Raw genomic sequence first — 16,713 nt, 5'->3', positions numbered from 1 at the left:
GCTCCGCTGAGATGACTTTGTCTAATTTATTGCTTAAACAAATTTTATTTTTGAGACTATTATTATTAATGAATAATCAACGAATAAAATATGTTACAAAAGACAAAAGTATAACCATCTCACTTCTCCGGAAACACAGCTATACTGCCATTTCAATATTGGTGATTGCTCTCTCTCAATTCATTGTATGCCTTTCCTCCAAATTCATTTTTGGCCCTTCACTACAACTCTATTTCACAAGTAAAATTTATAACCAATTTCTTTCATAGTTCTCTATTTCACAAGTACAATTTATAACCAATTTCTTTCATAGTTTAATTGAAAGAAGAATGCATAAAATTAAACTGTAAACTGAAGCAACATTCGTACCAGTAAGTTGAGCATACACGAAATAGGGTTTAAGCTTTCAAGTTTCAGCAATACGAGTTGGGAAAGTGGCGGTTATTTTTTAACGGCAAGAAGGTGTGAAGAAGCAGACCTTCTTGGGCCTTTAAGACGAGCCGAGCCCAACATACGATCCCGTTAAATAGATCAGATTTTCTGATGTAACTCAGTGGGCCCACTAGAATTACAAGGATAGAAAACCTTATTTGCATAACATCAATTCACTACTCTAAGATTCTAAATAAAACCATATATAGATATATAACAAGGGGAAAAAAGGTTCATCATCTTTATTTACAGAAAAAGCTCATATTGCATGAGCTAAATATCAATATAAACCGGCAATCAGTAGCCGTTCTTTCCTTTCGAGGAAAAGAATCTGCTGAAGCCACGAGTATGTTTCTCCGGTGTAGGTGTAGAAGAAGCCGAGGAGGAGCTCGACTTTGTAGGGCGGTGTTTCTGATGGTTTGGTCCTGCTGGGGATCTCTGTGGGTTGTTTGCTTCGGAGTCAGATGGACTGAACTCGGCCTCAAAGATATCCGAGGGGGATTCTGAGCCTGCTCTGTTCAGATAGAACAAGTGTGTGTTATATGCATTATGGCCTGGGAACACCATGTCATTTGTTATTGGTTCTTCCTCGATCCTGAGAGAATCTGACTGAGGATGCAAACCTTTCAACTGCTTACCAAGAAGATATATGGTTTCTTGACACTCCGCCAGCTTTTCAGATGCTGCAGCCAAGTCTTTTTCCTGACAAGAAAATTAATATTTATACTGTTTAAAACTATCTTGATCTAGTACAGTAGCAAACTTGGCAAACTACAAGTTCAGACATTAAAATTTGGTTAAAACTAGAGACTTAATGCGTCTACAGAACAAATTATTTGATTTCTGTCTGCGCAGCGTTCTATAATTTAAGCATATATTGTGTATCCAGAAACACCAAAGAGAAGCATATATTTAAGCATGAATGCAACATGCCTCAGGCAAGCTATTAATGCTACTTGTAAAGCACGAAATACTTTTGTAGGGCTTACCTGGCTAGACTTTTCATCATTACCAGCTACTGCATGAGTTTCAATCCTGACAAATAATAAGACAATCCTAGTGATGGGTTAGAAACTACATACTACATTGTTGCATCAAAGTATCTGTAATCTAAGCAAGAACAATGAACAATAATATTTCAGTGATTCTTAGAATAACAAAGCTTAAAAGATAAAGCAAGAACATATGCGATATGCCAACAATTAAGTAGATTTGTTTGCATAAACAAGTGGCAAATAGAACAATTATGTGTCAAAAGTCATATTGTGTAGATATTACAGAGCATTTTATAAGTTTGAAACCACATTAGTACTGAACTTAGCATCTTGAACTAAATATTTGAACAGCTTCAGATATGTTTCCGCATGCCCCATTTAGTTTAATGAAATGCCATATTCTAAAACTGCAATATGCACCTCCATAAAACAAGACTAGAGATATCTATTATAAATATCTCAGAAATCAAAGAAATATGGAAGCACGCATAGTGAAAGAAATTCATCTGTACCTTTGGAGCTGGTCTAAGAGATCATTGCATCTGTTCAGTGCATTTTGATGACTTCTTCTTTCCTCTTGCAGCTCGAGGTCCAAATTTCCTATTTTCCCTTCAAGAAGTTTAACTTCGGTTTGTAATCCCTCTGCCCTTGTTTCGAGTGATTTGTAGGATTCTGTCATGCATTTGAGTTGTGTCTCTGCCAAGCTGTTGCCTTTTTGTACTGAAGTTAATTGCGACTTGGCATCAGCAAGCAGCTGTTCTGTTTCCAGCAATTGAATCTTCGTGCTTTCATACTTTTCCATGCATCTAGCAAGTTCCACTGCCAAATTATCCTTATCCATTTTCAATTCGTCAAACTCCTTCGGTGAGCATTTCCGTGGTGTGGCTGATTCAGAGGTTGGAACAAGATTTCCCGCACTTGGAGTATCAGGGTCAGAGACAGAATCAGAAAAGTGGGAGCAACCATTCCGATACATCTCCCCTGATAAGTCCACCACACCCTTATTCTCTGGTAGTGCAATCTTGTCTATACAATCAGAACTACTGGTTTCAACTTCAGAACTCTTAATCCCCAGTACATTGAAGTGCAACTTGCTTGATTCTCTCAACACATAAGATATGTCAAGAACAAAATCAAAAAGATTAATCCCTCTCTCCACAGATTCAGTGTATCTGGCGGAAAACTTGTTGAGACTTTCAGATAGCCCCTCTCCATCAGGGGATACACCTGGGACAACCTTGGCCTCTTTACCAAGAATCATAATAAAACTGTGAATGTCCGAGATGGCTATTTTGAGTTCTTGATTGAATTGCACATTGTCAATACTGTTAACATTCCCAGACAATGTTGTACCATTTGTGGATGTTATCTGGGCACCATCAGCAGTACTTTCTTTACCAAAATCAGGAACTGCTTCAACAGCATTCTGTAACTGGTGCTTTGAAGTATCAAACATATCCTGCATAATGTGTCTAACATCAACTATAACCTTTTCCATATCACTCCCATCAGACATTGACTCAATTACTCTGGATAATTCGGCTTTGAGCTTCACAAAGAAAGGTTGATCAGCTTGCAGTTGAGGCTCTGCAACAGCTGAATCTACTTGATACTCAGATGCAAGTCCGTCTTTAGATGGAGAGTCTCTGCTTGCGTGGACTTCAAGTGAACTTACAAGTTTTGCTTGTTCGGGACATGTACTGCCTGTATTACAAGAAACATCTCGACTTGAAACCATTTCATGTGATCCATGGGATTGGTATGCTAATTTCTCCATCTCCAGAAAGTCATCCATGAGGTCGAGGCTTTTGGTGTTTTCAGATTTCCGAGGGGTGTCAGTGTTCTGGTCCTTCTGGATGCTGGAGAGATCAGACATAGATAATGTAGCACACGAACCAGCATAACTTACATTATCATCATTTCCGTATTCGGAAACTGAGGCGAAACTTGGTGGATTGCTAGCCTTGTGACTGGAGAATCCTTCAACAGGTACTGAACCATGAGTTACAGGACTTCTCCTTTCACCATTAACTTCTAAATGTGATTCTAAACTTTGAAGCTTGCTAGCTGTCTGTGCATATATACTTCTACAACTTTGCAATTCACCATTACGCTTTGTTAATGCTTCTTTCAACATCTTTGTTTCTTCATCCATTGACAGTAGACGTTCTGCCAGTAGCTCGTTTTCTTTCTGGCACTTCAGCAAATTGTCAAGTGTAAAGTCAGGCAGCTGTGACAAGTTTGCCGTTGGAGACCTAGCTGTGGACCTTCGTACAAGGGATTCTCCATAGTCGCGACCCATATTTTCAACTTCAAGTTTCATTTGTGCCAGTGCAGCTGGACCAGGCAGTTTCTTGCGAACAAGCCCCCGTAACCTTTGACACTCAGCTTCAAGCTTGGCAATTTTCTTTACTCCCTCAAGATGCTGCTTATTTGCCACGTCTGCTGACCGCATACTCATGTTCTTTTCCTCATTGCGGATTTCCACTTCTTTCTTAGCAATGTGAACCTCATATTTTAATGAGTTCACTTCTTTTTCACAGGACTTGATGTTGCTCCTCAAACGTTCTATCTCAGCTTGAGCTTGTGATTTATCCTCACTGATCTGGAACAGCATGTTGGAGCGTTCCTGCAAAGTTCTTGATAGTGCAGCATTGTCAGCAGCAGACCTCAGTAATTGCTGTTCAAACTTTGCGATTCTATTTTCAAGCTCATGCTTCATCTTGTCAAAGATTTTATTCTTGCTAAGAATAACTTCCTGTAACTTTAACTCATGGTCTTCCTTCAAATTTCGTATCTGCCTCATGTGTTCCTTGAGAGCAGAATCCAAATGGGATGCCCGATCTTCAGCAGTAAGCTTTAGTAGTGTGACAGACTCCACATTATTTTTCAATGCCGCAGCTTCTGCATCAGCTTTTTCCCATCCTGTGAGGATTTTTTTTGTTAATAAAGTCCAAATACTTATCATCGGAAACAAATATTTTATGTACTGTACATAAAAATAAGTTCAAACCTGAGACAGCTTCTTCAGCAACTTTAGCATGCTGTTTCACCAGGTTTTCTTTATTAATCATTTCTAAATGCGCTTCAGATAGCTTTTCATTGAGTTCTTTTACTTCATCCTCTAAGTTATGCACTTGATCTTCATAGGACTTCACACGATTCTCAAGTCCAGTGAGATGCGTATACGATTCGATTGACATTTGAACATACTTGGGCTGTTTATTGTTATTATCCAGCTTTCCCTGCAACAGAAAAAGGACAATGAAAAAAATACAATATTGTAGAACAAGGTATGGCCAATTTAGGCTCGATTAAGCTGATGGATGGAAGGAGATTATATATTGAAAATAAATTTAATGATTACAAATAATCTCATTGGAACTCTTGAATCAGTTTCCAGAACTGTAGAGCAGTAGAAGAGAAAAATCTAACACTGGTATCACATGCCTTTATCAGGAACACCAAAATAAGCATAAAATAGAAATGGTTCCTATTTAAGAGTAAAAGTTACAATGGAAACAGAGGAATTGGGGCATAGAAATAGAAGAGGAAAAGTCAAGGGAATACATGAAATCGCTCAATAGTTTGCAACAGAAATATACAACAGGTCACTTGAGCAATCACTATTGTTGCCACAACTGGTTGATATGATGTAGAAAAATATGACATGAGAAAAGGGAAGCACAAGGGTCTATATATTTAAAGATAATTATCACAATAAGATGAATAAACCTTGTCTAATTGTGTTGAGCTTACATCTGAATCAGTGGCAAAAGAGTCTGATCCTGTAACATTTGCTTTCTCAGCTGCTAGCTTATCAGATGATTTTTTCTTCCAGGGCCAACTCCTTTTATCCATTGCAGGCTGTTAGAGGCAAACGAATTATGAAAGGTAATAGTATAAGCTTAAGGATCAGCAAAAGTAAACAATGGTAAAATGCACAATGCACCAGAAGCATTACTCGGCATAAAGTACCAGTAATATTAGAATATTTTCTGCAACTGCCAAACAAACAGTTGACTACAATGACAAATATGGTCCTAGCTTTGTATCAACATTGATTTGTTTCAACCAACCCTTTTCCCCTTTTCTTTTGAGTTCTGGACTAACCAACAATAATAATAATAATAATAATAAATGCCCTATTCCTGTCTTGTTTTGCTGCTCATTTTCTTTACCAAAAAATATTTTTCACTCCATTATACTATTCTTTACTACGGGGAATACTGCATGTCAGAACTTACCCAACAATGAGTTTCACTATCATAGGATCATAGAGTTAGGTTGTATGAGTCCATTAGCTATCACTTTGCTTACACAAGTTTTTCAAATGACTAATAAGGTTTCAGAACAATGTCCCAGCCGTTCTATTTAGCAATTGACTAATAAGAAGCGAAACAGAACAATAAGGAAATCTAAGATATGAACTATCAATGAAATAGTACACATAAAGTTACTCTACCAATCAAATTCCCATATGAACTAAAACCTGAATATTCAGCATCAAATATATACTGAAATGTATTGATGATTGCATTTAAGATAAGTTCTGATTAGGTGAGGAAGTGCAAATCAAAGTAACAAAGTTTTGTACCAGAAAGTTGGAACGCAAAGGGTTTAAAAAAGCTAAAGCATAGTCCGTTAGCCAAAATATGTTCACAGATTAACAGTGTCGAAATCTGCATATATATTATCATCAGAATCAATTAAAGTTACCATGAAAAATCTTCAGCAATTTTATTGTAACTTTAGGAAAATATATTGACCAACAAACAGAAAACACAAAATCTGAAAGTCATAACATGCCAGATATCTTGGCATAGTTGGATTTCAGATATACAACCACAAGATATTCCAATCAAATCTTCAGTGCAGATTCTGCATTACAGATATGATAAAAAAAATTTGAAGGCATGCAACTGCCATGAATAAAATTAAAAATAGGCCAACAAGGACAAGGAAATTGATAGGCCACCAAAAAACAATCAAAATGCACCATGAATATGACATCCATCATCTTGAAATTAAAAACGCAAAAAAGAAAAGAAAAAGTTAACCCGTAATCTCGATGAAATCTTTCCTAAGCTGGTATTTCATTCATTCATAAATCGCTACATGTAATGCTTTAAATATCGATTTCCTGAATAAAAAATACCGACGGTATTAAATTTATCTTCCCCGAGAAAACTCTCTCTCACACTCACTCGCACATACACAGATAGGTGAAATCAACGAATACGCAGACTATTCAATCTGCTGCATCGGAAACGAAAGAGTATCCAAATCAAACTCACTGTACATGAGAAATCCTCCATAGATTAGCAATTAAGGAAAAAACAAAACAATGAGAACTCTTACTTGAACTCATCTACTCTAGTCCTACTAACTAATCTCGAACAAAGTTAGGAACGCATAAAATCAAATTAAAAAAGAGAAATAAAAGGATGAATCACAGCGACATCTGAAAAAGAAGGACGCTCCGAGTAACAGCACGAAGAAATAGAAAAAAAAAGTAAAAATGGCGATAGATACCTCTAAAAACAAACACACAGAATGAAAGCAGAGCGGAAAAAAGCGAAATGCTATGAGGCTGAGGAGAGAGAAAGAGGTTCCGCAAAAGAACAAGCAAAGCAATTGCTCCACCGAGCGCAGAATACAAAGCGCAAGTAAAAAGTATCGGATGGCGCCAATTCACAACAGAAGAAATCAAATGCAATGGAAGGTCAATCAAACTCACACGCAAACGCAAAATCAAACACGTGCCTCTGCGCTGCCAAAGTGGTACACTCACCAGCAGTGAAAACGCAGCGAATCTGCGATCGGATTGGGATCCGAGGTTGGGGAATGCGAGCGGTGTGACGTGTGCCGTACGCGTTTTCCAGAGCAGAGGAGACGATTGTAGCGGTGGCGATGGTGGTGGCGGAGTAGTGGTGGGAGCAGGGGGAGCGTTAAATTGTTTCTAGTAATTCTTGTCGCTTAAAAAAGGCCAACTATGTTTCCACGCTCTATTCCACTCTCTCTCTCTCTCTTTTTTTTTTACCTCAATGAACAATTGATGCATGCAATGGTAAATATATGTGATAAATTATTTGTTACTACTGTTGAGAATTGTAGCGGTAGTATATAACATATTTAAAGAAAAAATAAAAATTCAATTTAAACTTTTCGGAAAGATACTTTTAGTTAGACCTTTAATGGCTATTTCTTCATAAGCAATTGATTTGCTTAATTTAGATATTTAATTAAATTGAAAAATAAAACGAGGAATACTAGAAGTAACTAGGCGATAAGAATTTACATTTTGCTAAAATAAAACGAAGTCGGTGAATTACTTGGGAAGATGACTCGTTACTCATTTACATTTTCATAAATATGAATTTATCATATGTGATTTATTTATTTTATATGCTATCGCATCAAAAATAACGATCTCGTGCACAATTTTTTATATATATAAATCTCCAACACCACTAAAAAAATACTAGTATTAGTACTGCTGCTACTACTACTACTTAACTATGTTATTTTATACATTTATACTCCATTAGTTAGTTTCTATATAGAGACATCATCCCAAAATATATAGAGTACTTCTATTAATTCATTTATTCTATTTTTCCACACGGCCATTATTTCTTCATTTATAATACATTAATTACATTTATTAAAATTTGTTCTTAGATCTATATTTAAGGGTTTGATTAAGAGTATTTAATTTGTAAAGGAATGGAATGACGAAAATGCCCCGAGTGGGATAAAAGGTGAGCTGTAATTGTTTGGACAAATTGGACCACGGTCACTTTAATCTTTATACATGTCGTCCGGCTCATAAAATCTGCCTGTGGAGCGCCTGCGTCTCCACTTTTATGAAACCTACACCCCGCTCCACATGATTCTTCCACTTTAATTATTAAATCCAAAAATCAATTGTCTTTATATCATTATTTGACTTTTAAACATTGGACAAAAATAAAATCAATTTGGCTTCACGTTTGCCTTAGGTAATGTTTGGTACAAGAGCTATTGTAAAAATTTAATAATTTCTCTCAACATATTCGCATTGTATGAAGAAGAAGTGAGTTTATTTGACTCATTTGTACTCTTGTTTATTAGTATATTATTTTTTATTTGTTAGCTGTTTATGGCACATTGCCTCATTCAAATAAAAGCATATTTCATTAATCAGGGTCTAACTGGTTAAAATAAAGTTGAAATTAGTGGAGTTGGTTGAGCTTGATACTTTTTAATTTACATTTTGTATTTGGATTTGACTGTATAATTGATCGATTCAAACAAATTAAATAAAATGTTTAAGTAGTACTAATAAACACATATTTTAAGAATATTTTCCAACTGGACATCTATTGTTTATTAAGGTCGAATTACTCAAATATCTGAGGGATTAAGAAAATCGATTCCTTGGAAGATTGATTCATATCCAAATCTGTGTTACTAATACTTTAAATTAAAGCCTATTATATTGGCTTTTGAAGAACAGTAATATTGAATTTAGGTATCCATTAGGATTTAGGCCCCACCTAATTTCAAATTTCAATAATATTCATATTCCTATTTAAGGGGTGAAAACGAATTAACATAAGAATATTTATAATGTTGCTAGTTTTAGTGCCTATGATTTAGGTATTTAGCTTAAGAAATTCAGAAACCCTTATTCTTATTTTTCTTCTTTTTTGACTTAATTAAGAAACATGTCTTCCAAATATTTGATAGATTTTTATTTAAATATCATTTAACAGACATCGTAATCGCATTTTCGTGATGACTGTTTGTATTAGGAAAAAAGTTTATATCTAGAGCTTTTTTTCAGGCACTTTTTTCCAAAATAAATAAATAAATAAATAATCATGTCATTGTTATCATTAATTCATCACGCTTCAATATGAGTACTACATGATTTGTTTTGTTTTCCTTGGTTTGTAGCTAGTAATTATTACTGGATTTGTTTATTATTGTTGTTCTTGCTGCAATTAGAATTAACAATTTTGATATCCATGAAAGCTTATTTTTTATGGAACTCTTTTAGGGGAAATTCATGATATGATGTATAACTGATTCTATTTTTGTTTTGTTACAATGAATTCAAAAGAACTTTGAAGTTTTGACATATTTAAAAAAAATGCAATTTCAATACCAAGTCCGAATTCACGAGGTCTATAATCTACGAATGGTATAATCCTACTAAACGTGACATTCTACCTACATAATGCAATTAATTTTTTTCTTTTTATGATTATATCGATGATTGTTTAATTTATTTGAAAATTGTATATTTAACTTGTATTTTTTGTATACATGTGGGTATGATTTTGTTAATGTCTATATGCACTTAAAACATTTTTTTTGTCAGAAATGGTTATAATATTACTACTTATTAGGATATTCCAAATTATAGTAGTATTATACTTTGTTATTTGATTTATCATTTATCTTGAAATTTATTTAATTTTTGTGAAATCATTAGTATGATGTAGTATTTGCGAAAACAGAATAATTGCGTACATAAATTCTACGTTCCAAAAAAACATTAAATATATTTATTTGATATGTGCCAAAATTATGGATATTCACACGGAGGGAGTAATGAATATGAGCGTAAATTTTAACTGATTTCATTATGACAAGTCAGCAAGTCAACAAATGATAATTAGTAGTAATAATTAAATGCAATTAATTTTAATCACATAGTATTCAATACGGCAATACGGTTTCAGACTTTCAGTCTATTAGAAAAATCATTATGAAAACACTTAATTCAATATTTTGCTGGTTTTTGTTTTATGAAAGTTTTTAAGAATTTCAAATCTCTTTCAATCGTCTATATATATATATATACACTTTCTGTAAATTTATTTAATATAAACCTAATTTTTTTAATTAGTAGCTTGTAAGAATTTTCACATATTGTATGATTTGTAAACTTTAATACTATATAATTGTTGAACTGAAAAAAAAGAATCACGAATTTCTTATTTCATAGTATGAGTGACCGATCAGCCTAAGTAAGATGAAGTGACCAATTAGCTAATTAATTATACTCATAACTACGAAATTACTTCTAAATTAAAGCAGAGAAAACATGAAAATTTGTGGCGATTGTGATAATAACTCTATCCTACTGCTGTGGGAGATGAGGGATATCATAAAATATGAATATTTTCCAAAGATGGATTTTCTGGAATTCTGATAATTAAAAGTTAGGAAGCTGTCGTCTATAATAGCTCCATATTTTGTGGCGATTTTGTTGAACTTTGCACTTCATATTTTGAGGCAATTTTGTTGAACTTTTCCCTTTGTATAAATAATCATCATTTGCACATGCTATATATAGATAAATACAATGCAAACTCCACGCACAAAAAAAAAGTAAAACAAAAATTGAGAAAAGAGTGTACCAGTAGAAATTTCACATAAATTAATTAGTTATGATTTATTTTTATTTGACATTGTTTTCACAATTATAGCGTATGAAATTATTTTATATTAATTTTTGGTTCAATCAATTTGATTGAATCAAATGAAATTAATAGTATAATTTAAGTTATACTATGAGACACGAGTAGAGATCGAGAATACATCGAAATATTGTATACCGCAATTCTTATACCGAAAAAATATTGAGAATATCAAAATTTATAATACAATTAAACTACTCCTACTATACTATTTTCGACTTGTCCAAATTAATGCTGGTAGACTTTGCGTAGGTTTCAAGTAAAGATCATTCATGCTTATGATTGATTACTCACTGAGATTATGCCTAAATCTTAATTAGCTAGGGGGTTAATTAAACCTCCTTCCAACAAATCAAAATTTCTTTTGGTAATTGATTAGTAGATGCAACTTCTATTTCTTTGATTTTAATTTCATCAATTACTTCTCTGAAACTATTCTTTTAAATCCTGAATTATTCTTAATTTGTACTTTCTTTTTCAATACCAAGGATGAAAGAGCTCTATGAAGAAAAATGTAACTCCTCTCAAGTAAATAACGCAAAATAAGTCACTTAAAAGAAACTTCCCTTTTTTTACAACCCAAATAATATTCTTTCATCCTTTTATTAAAAAAACCTCTTCCGATTATAAATGTTTTTAGAGTGGAGGACTAGTTCGACTTCGACAGCTAGTGTTTTAATTAAATTTTTTATTTATCATCTGTAAATAAGCTAAAATATATCTCAGTTGGTACGTAGTATTATTTAAATTTTGTTTTCTTGTATTAATATTTTTATTTGAGGCATCGTACCTGTCTTATTGGAGGCTAGAATTTCGGCCCTATTCATGTTGTGCAATATTGTTAATAATATGAAATATGCTTGACAAAGTGAATTGAGGCAAATTATGGCATCCACATTTTTATATGATTAAATGTTAATAAAAATTTATACTTTTTACTTGTATACAATTAAACATCAAACTACTACGCACAAAATACTTCCCCATCGTGGACAATGTATTATTATTACGAAAAGATAATGAAAATTATATTTATCAATCATAATTCAATATCATTACTTTTTTCAACGAGCATTTTTTCTTTGGCTTAGGTGGCTTGTGCTCCTATTTAATTTGTTGAATATGATTGCTTAGCACATTCAATGTTAAATCTTTATTGTGAATGGGTGTTATGGATAACTCAATGTCTTTAGAAATGATAATTTTTCTTAAGAGTCTTAGTTGATAATAACTTAAACCAACACCAATCTACCTAACCAGAGTTCTTGCTATTATATCAAAGTCATATTTCAAAACAACACAACGCGTTATTACACAAAGTTTAATTTATTGAAAACAAATTGTTGTGACTTGTGCGTGACCCAATTGCACACCATTATGTTAAGTCCTAATTTTGTGGTGAGGGGAAAAAAAACAATTTCAAAGCTTACATGATTGGTATCTTAATTAAGTAGACCTTGAACACATTTATTAAATTCAATCAGTAACAACAACAATAGTTGTACATTGGAAGCAAATATAAACAATATAAACTCATAGCTATGCGTCACTAAGATAGAGACACTTCAGTCATGAAAGTGATTACCTTGTTATGTTTCTTTAGTTGGACTTCCATTAAAATTATGTTTGTTTCTTGACTCAGATATATTACAATTTTGATAATTTAATGAGTTTGGATAATACTACTTATGAAATAAACATTAGCATTACTATGAGTTGTCAAATGCGGAGTAACTCATTATCTTTTAGTATATGATATTTGTCACTTAGATTCTATTTTAAAAATATTTTGAAGTAAATTTCAACTTTTAATTTGTAGTAGTGTTATATATCACTCCTAATTTTATTAAGCAAGTTTCACACGTCCACCTAATTAAATGGAACTGGTCGTGTCACCTCTCATTGGTCAAAAAACTTGTTTGGCTACTACTACAAATTCACTTTATTGTTATATATATTTAATCTAGCCTAGATTAAATATATGCATTAATCATTACGTTAATATTGTCAGCTTAGCTTGAGAAGTAACCTTTTTACCATTTCACGTAACTTAGTCCACATCCTAATAATTATATTCGTATTATTTTATTTTAGAATGTCAATTCTCATGTTGTGATTAATAAATGGCGAACAGTAATGGAGTATAGAGTGATTAAGTGTCAATTAGTTCAAAGAGAAAATTCCATTTGCTGATCCAAATATTTAAACATAACAAATGGTAGCCAGCTAATAAGTTAGCTCTTAATTATTACCATATTTCACTAATTGTTTTTTAATGGGGTATATTTTTATAGCCGACTAGAATGGCTAATCGAGCTTCTGCTACAAGTTTCAATTGACAATTATTAACTAAATATCATTCAAGTTTATGAATAAATTCAATATTTTTATTTTATGGTACGTATTAAATACTTTTATGTATAGCGTTCGCCTGTCTATGTGAGTATGTTCACTAAGATGCAACATTGTCATATATATGACGCTGCTTGAAGTTTTATTATTTTAAAAATAGTAGTTATACTTATAAAAATGAAAAGTTTTTCATTCATACTTTACTCACTCTTTTCTTTTTTTCATATTTCACCCACTTTTTATCCTCATCTCTTTTATTTTATCTATTTTTTCTTCTTCTCATACTTTACTAATTTTTCATTAAAATTTGTGGTATACACAGACTATACTATTTTTTTGGACGAAGAAAATATGTTAAAATTTAAATCATGTAACCGCGGTAGGTCAGCTTTAGCTATATGGTTCCTGTTAAAATAAAAAAAGAAATTGTTAATTTGAAGTTTCAAAATATTTTCGATAGAAATCCATGGGTTCCATCCTAAAACCAATTGGTGATAGGAGAAGGGGCCCATGAGACTTATATACTAGGTTTAGTTTTCTCTTGACACCGATGTGGGATATGTTATATTTTTGTTTCAATTGTCAACACCCTCCCTCAAACCCTTCAAGGGGTGAACCTTGGAGGGGTTGGACTTTTTTCTAATCGATTGGACAATCGGCCCAATTTTTTTTCGATCGGTTGGACCACTTGGCCCAAATTTTTAAGTCCTGATATACTGTTGGGTCAGTCATTTTTTCGGTTTCGGTTCAGATATACTGCTGGGTCAGTTAAATTTGACCCACAATCGGCGACCCGCTTTGATACCATGATAGAAATCCATGGGTTCCATCCTAAAACCAATTGGTGATAGGAGGAGGGGCCCATGAGACTTATATACTAGGTTTAGCTTTCTCTTGACACCGATGTGGGACAGTTATATGTTATATTTTTTGTTTCAATTGTCAACATTTCGGTTATACTGTAAATTATATTTTGAACTACTTGATTTCCAAATGTGATTCTAGTCATATAAAGCACTCATGTTCAAGAATCTAAGCATTTGTCCTAGGATGCAATGAATATCAAATTTTAAAATTCGACACAAATATGATAAGCCTGAAAATTATTCTACTAGCATCATTTATATATCACTCGATCATTAGATCTCTACCAACTAAAGAAAAAAAATGAGGAAAATAAGTGGCTCATTCAATCTGGCTCATATTGCGTGCAATTGTTAAGTGGACTTACGATTACACTTATACCATGTTGTTTGTCTTTGTCCTAGGTTACAAATTAGTGAAAGCCAATACTCTAATTAATTAAAAGGGTGACTACCAATCTGCTAATCTCAATAATTATACGTGGAATAATCTTATGCATGGCCGACAATATGATTAAGAAAATTGGTTACATGTTAAATTTATGCAATCAATATCAAGACTTATAACATAACATCGATCAATTATTTGAGATAAACACATCAAATGTTTATTTAAGGTACATTGGTTTCGAAGCTGACATCCAAATTCCAATCCAACAAACCCTATCTTTGCCTACATGGAGCATCAACAATAGCACGGACTAGCCAATATGCTAGTATTAGGATTAAGCAAAAATATCTTATGTCACATCATCAAGGACTTCTAACAGCCTGCCACATCATCAAGACTTCCCATAGTCCAGTAATAGACTAGCATTAAGACTAGCCGACGCCCTAGTCCTCCCGAGAAAAAAAACATCAAAAACACAACGATATGGATTAGAGAAAAAAACATAGAAAAAATGAAATAGGAATATAATATTTTAAAAATAATAATAATAAAAAAAATCGGCTAGCTGCTCTCGTCCGTGCCCAAGCTCTAATGCCCAATATCAACATATATGAAAATGAATTTCATAAGTTGATAATTCAGATGATCGAGGCATCACTTACATAATTTCTGACATAGAGAAAGTGAAACTCATAGAAATAGTGATATGATATCATAGGACCCAATCCAATTGTACGACATAAAATATCATCGCAATGTGGGCTTTTCTGTCTGAATTTCAGTACTTATGTTCAATCAAATCAGAAGGCTTCAATTATTCATTTTTGGGCTATTAAATTTTGTAGCAGATCTGATATATGCACTCTGTCCCATTAGAAATGAAACGTTTTCCTTTTTGGTCTGTCCCATTAAAAATGAAACGTTTCTAAAAATGGAAACAATATTTACTCTACTTTTTCTTCTCTCTTACTTTACTCTCTTTTCATTAACTCACAAAACAACACTATATAAAATCTCGTGTCGAAAAGCAAATGTTGCATATTTAATGGGACGGAGGGAGTAGTATCTCATAGCATGCATGCATTATTATATGATGTTGGACCACTGCAATAAAACTAAGTATATATAGCAATTCCCGAGTGTTATATATATTCCGCTTTGGAATATTAATATATCTCTATCGTGTAATAATTAAATTGCTGGTTTTATGAATATTGGGATTTTTTGGGGACTTGTATTTTCTGTAAATGATATCGGATGAGGCATCATTCTAATTATATGAATGATAAATAACTATGTAAATATATGCTTATGATACAGTTATTGGTTATTCGGAATGGTTATTCCACAATAAGGATATATATTAACGAAAAATATTAACCAGTATTTATTTTACAAAAGTAATTAATTATATTAAAAATCATTAAATGAAAAAAAAAATAGTGCAGCATAGAATTATTTTTGCAAGATAGAACGGGTACGTACTGACTAAGAAACGAGTTAATGGGCTATTTGAAAACGGCAACATAAATAAATAAAAAAGCAACATAAATAAATAAAAAGGCCACAATTCTTGTATAACTAGTTGGATTTGTTTTCTTTTTGAAGTTGAAAAGATGACATATTTTGAAAATGAAAATGGAGCCTCCGTATTGGGCTTTTACCCAATAATTAATTACTATTGTAAAATAAACATTAGTAGTACTGTAGTAGTTTCTCATTCTCTCTCATAGTAAATGCTCCATTTGAAAGGTTCTCATTCAAGCAATTTCCAATAGTAATATTTTTCAAATATTATTTTGTAAAATAAGTGCAGTCAATTTTCAAGTACATGAAGTCGTTTAACTGGAAACCACCACTAGTCAAATTACATTCTTAAACATATCGTCAGAAACTAAACATCAGAAGTAAAACTATTTAATAAAATTAACCAATCATATGCTAACACAGAAAATAAACAAAATAACATATTTTCTGACAAAACATATGTGTTCATTCAAAGTTTGTAACCATTCATCGACAGTTCGACACCTTAAGTCCTTCACTAAACTAAATTAATTTCTTGATTAATTTATTGTGTGGACTCCCGTTTGATACAGCCATTTTTTTTTCTTTTTTCCTGAAAGTAAGAGAGGAAAATAAGTAATTAATAGTATCAGGTCACCTGGATTTTAAAATAATCAATTATATAAAGCATAAATAGG

At 32.7% G+C, this 16,713-nt stretch overlaps 1 protein-coding gene across 7 annotated transcripts; it reads right to left on the bottom strand.

Annotated features, from left to right (window-relative positions):
• Positions 1-622: 622 nt before the first annotated feature.
• LOC121755530 (filament-like plant protein 4) lies at positions 623-7,475 on the bottom strand. Of its 7 annotated transcripts, none has more exons than XM_042150834.1 (7): positions 7,222-7,475; positions 5,187-5,294; positions 4,441-4,672; positions 1,940-4,352; positions 1,422-1,488; positions 1,071-1,134; positions 623-986 (listed from the first exon to the last, which is right to left on the bottom strand). In XM_042150834.1, the coding sequence occupies exons 2-7, from the start codon at positions 5,286-5,288 to the stop codon at positions 730-732; spliced, it is 3,135 nt and encodes a 1,044-aa protein (XP_042006768.1). In that variant the 5' UTR covers positions 5,289-5,294; positions 7,222-7,475; the 3' UTR covers positions 623-729. The 7 variants fall into 7 exon arrangements, with proteins under 7 accessions (XP_042006768.1, XP_042006769.1, XP_042006766.1 ...); XM_042150835.1 differs by having other exon boundaries at positions 1,422-1,467; positions 7,222-7,474; XM_042150832.1 differs by having other exon boundaries at positions 623-1,134; positions 7,168-7,475.
• Positions 7,476-16,713: the final 9,238 nt, after the last annotated feature.

This window comes from Salvia splendens, chromosome 11, assembly GCF_004379255.2.
Source record: "Salvia splendens isolate huo1 chromosome 11, SspV2, whole genome shotgun sequence".
In the NCBI taxonomy this organism is placed as follows: domain Eukaryota; kingdom Viridiplantae; phylum Streptophyta; class Magnoliopsida; order Lamiales; family Lamiaceae; genus Salvia; species Salvia splendens.
This window is presented reverse-complemented; position numbering and strand designations above follow the sequence as displayed.

What these genes read in the sequence shown, in the direction of transcription:
- LOC121755530 (XM_042150832.1), bottom strand. Translation starts at nt 5,288, where the DNA reads ATGGATAAAAGGAGTTGGCCCTGGAAGAAAAAATCATCTGATAAGCTA. An exon ending in TGCTGAAGAAGCTGTCTCAG is followed by an intron (nt 4,353 to 4,440) that starts GTTTGAACTTAT and finishes AAATCCTCACAG; the next exon opens with GATGGGAAAAAGCTGATGCA. An exon ending in ATGATGAAAAGTCTAGCCAG is followed by an intron (nt 1,135 to 1,421) that starts GTAAGCCCTACA and finishes TTTTCTTGTCAG; the next exon opens with GAAAAAGACTTGGCTGCAGC.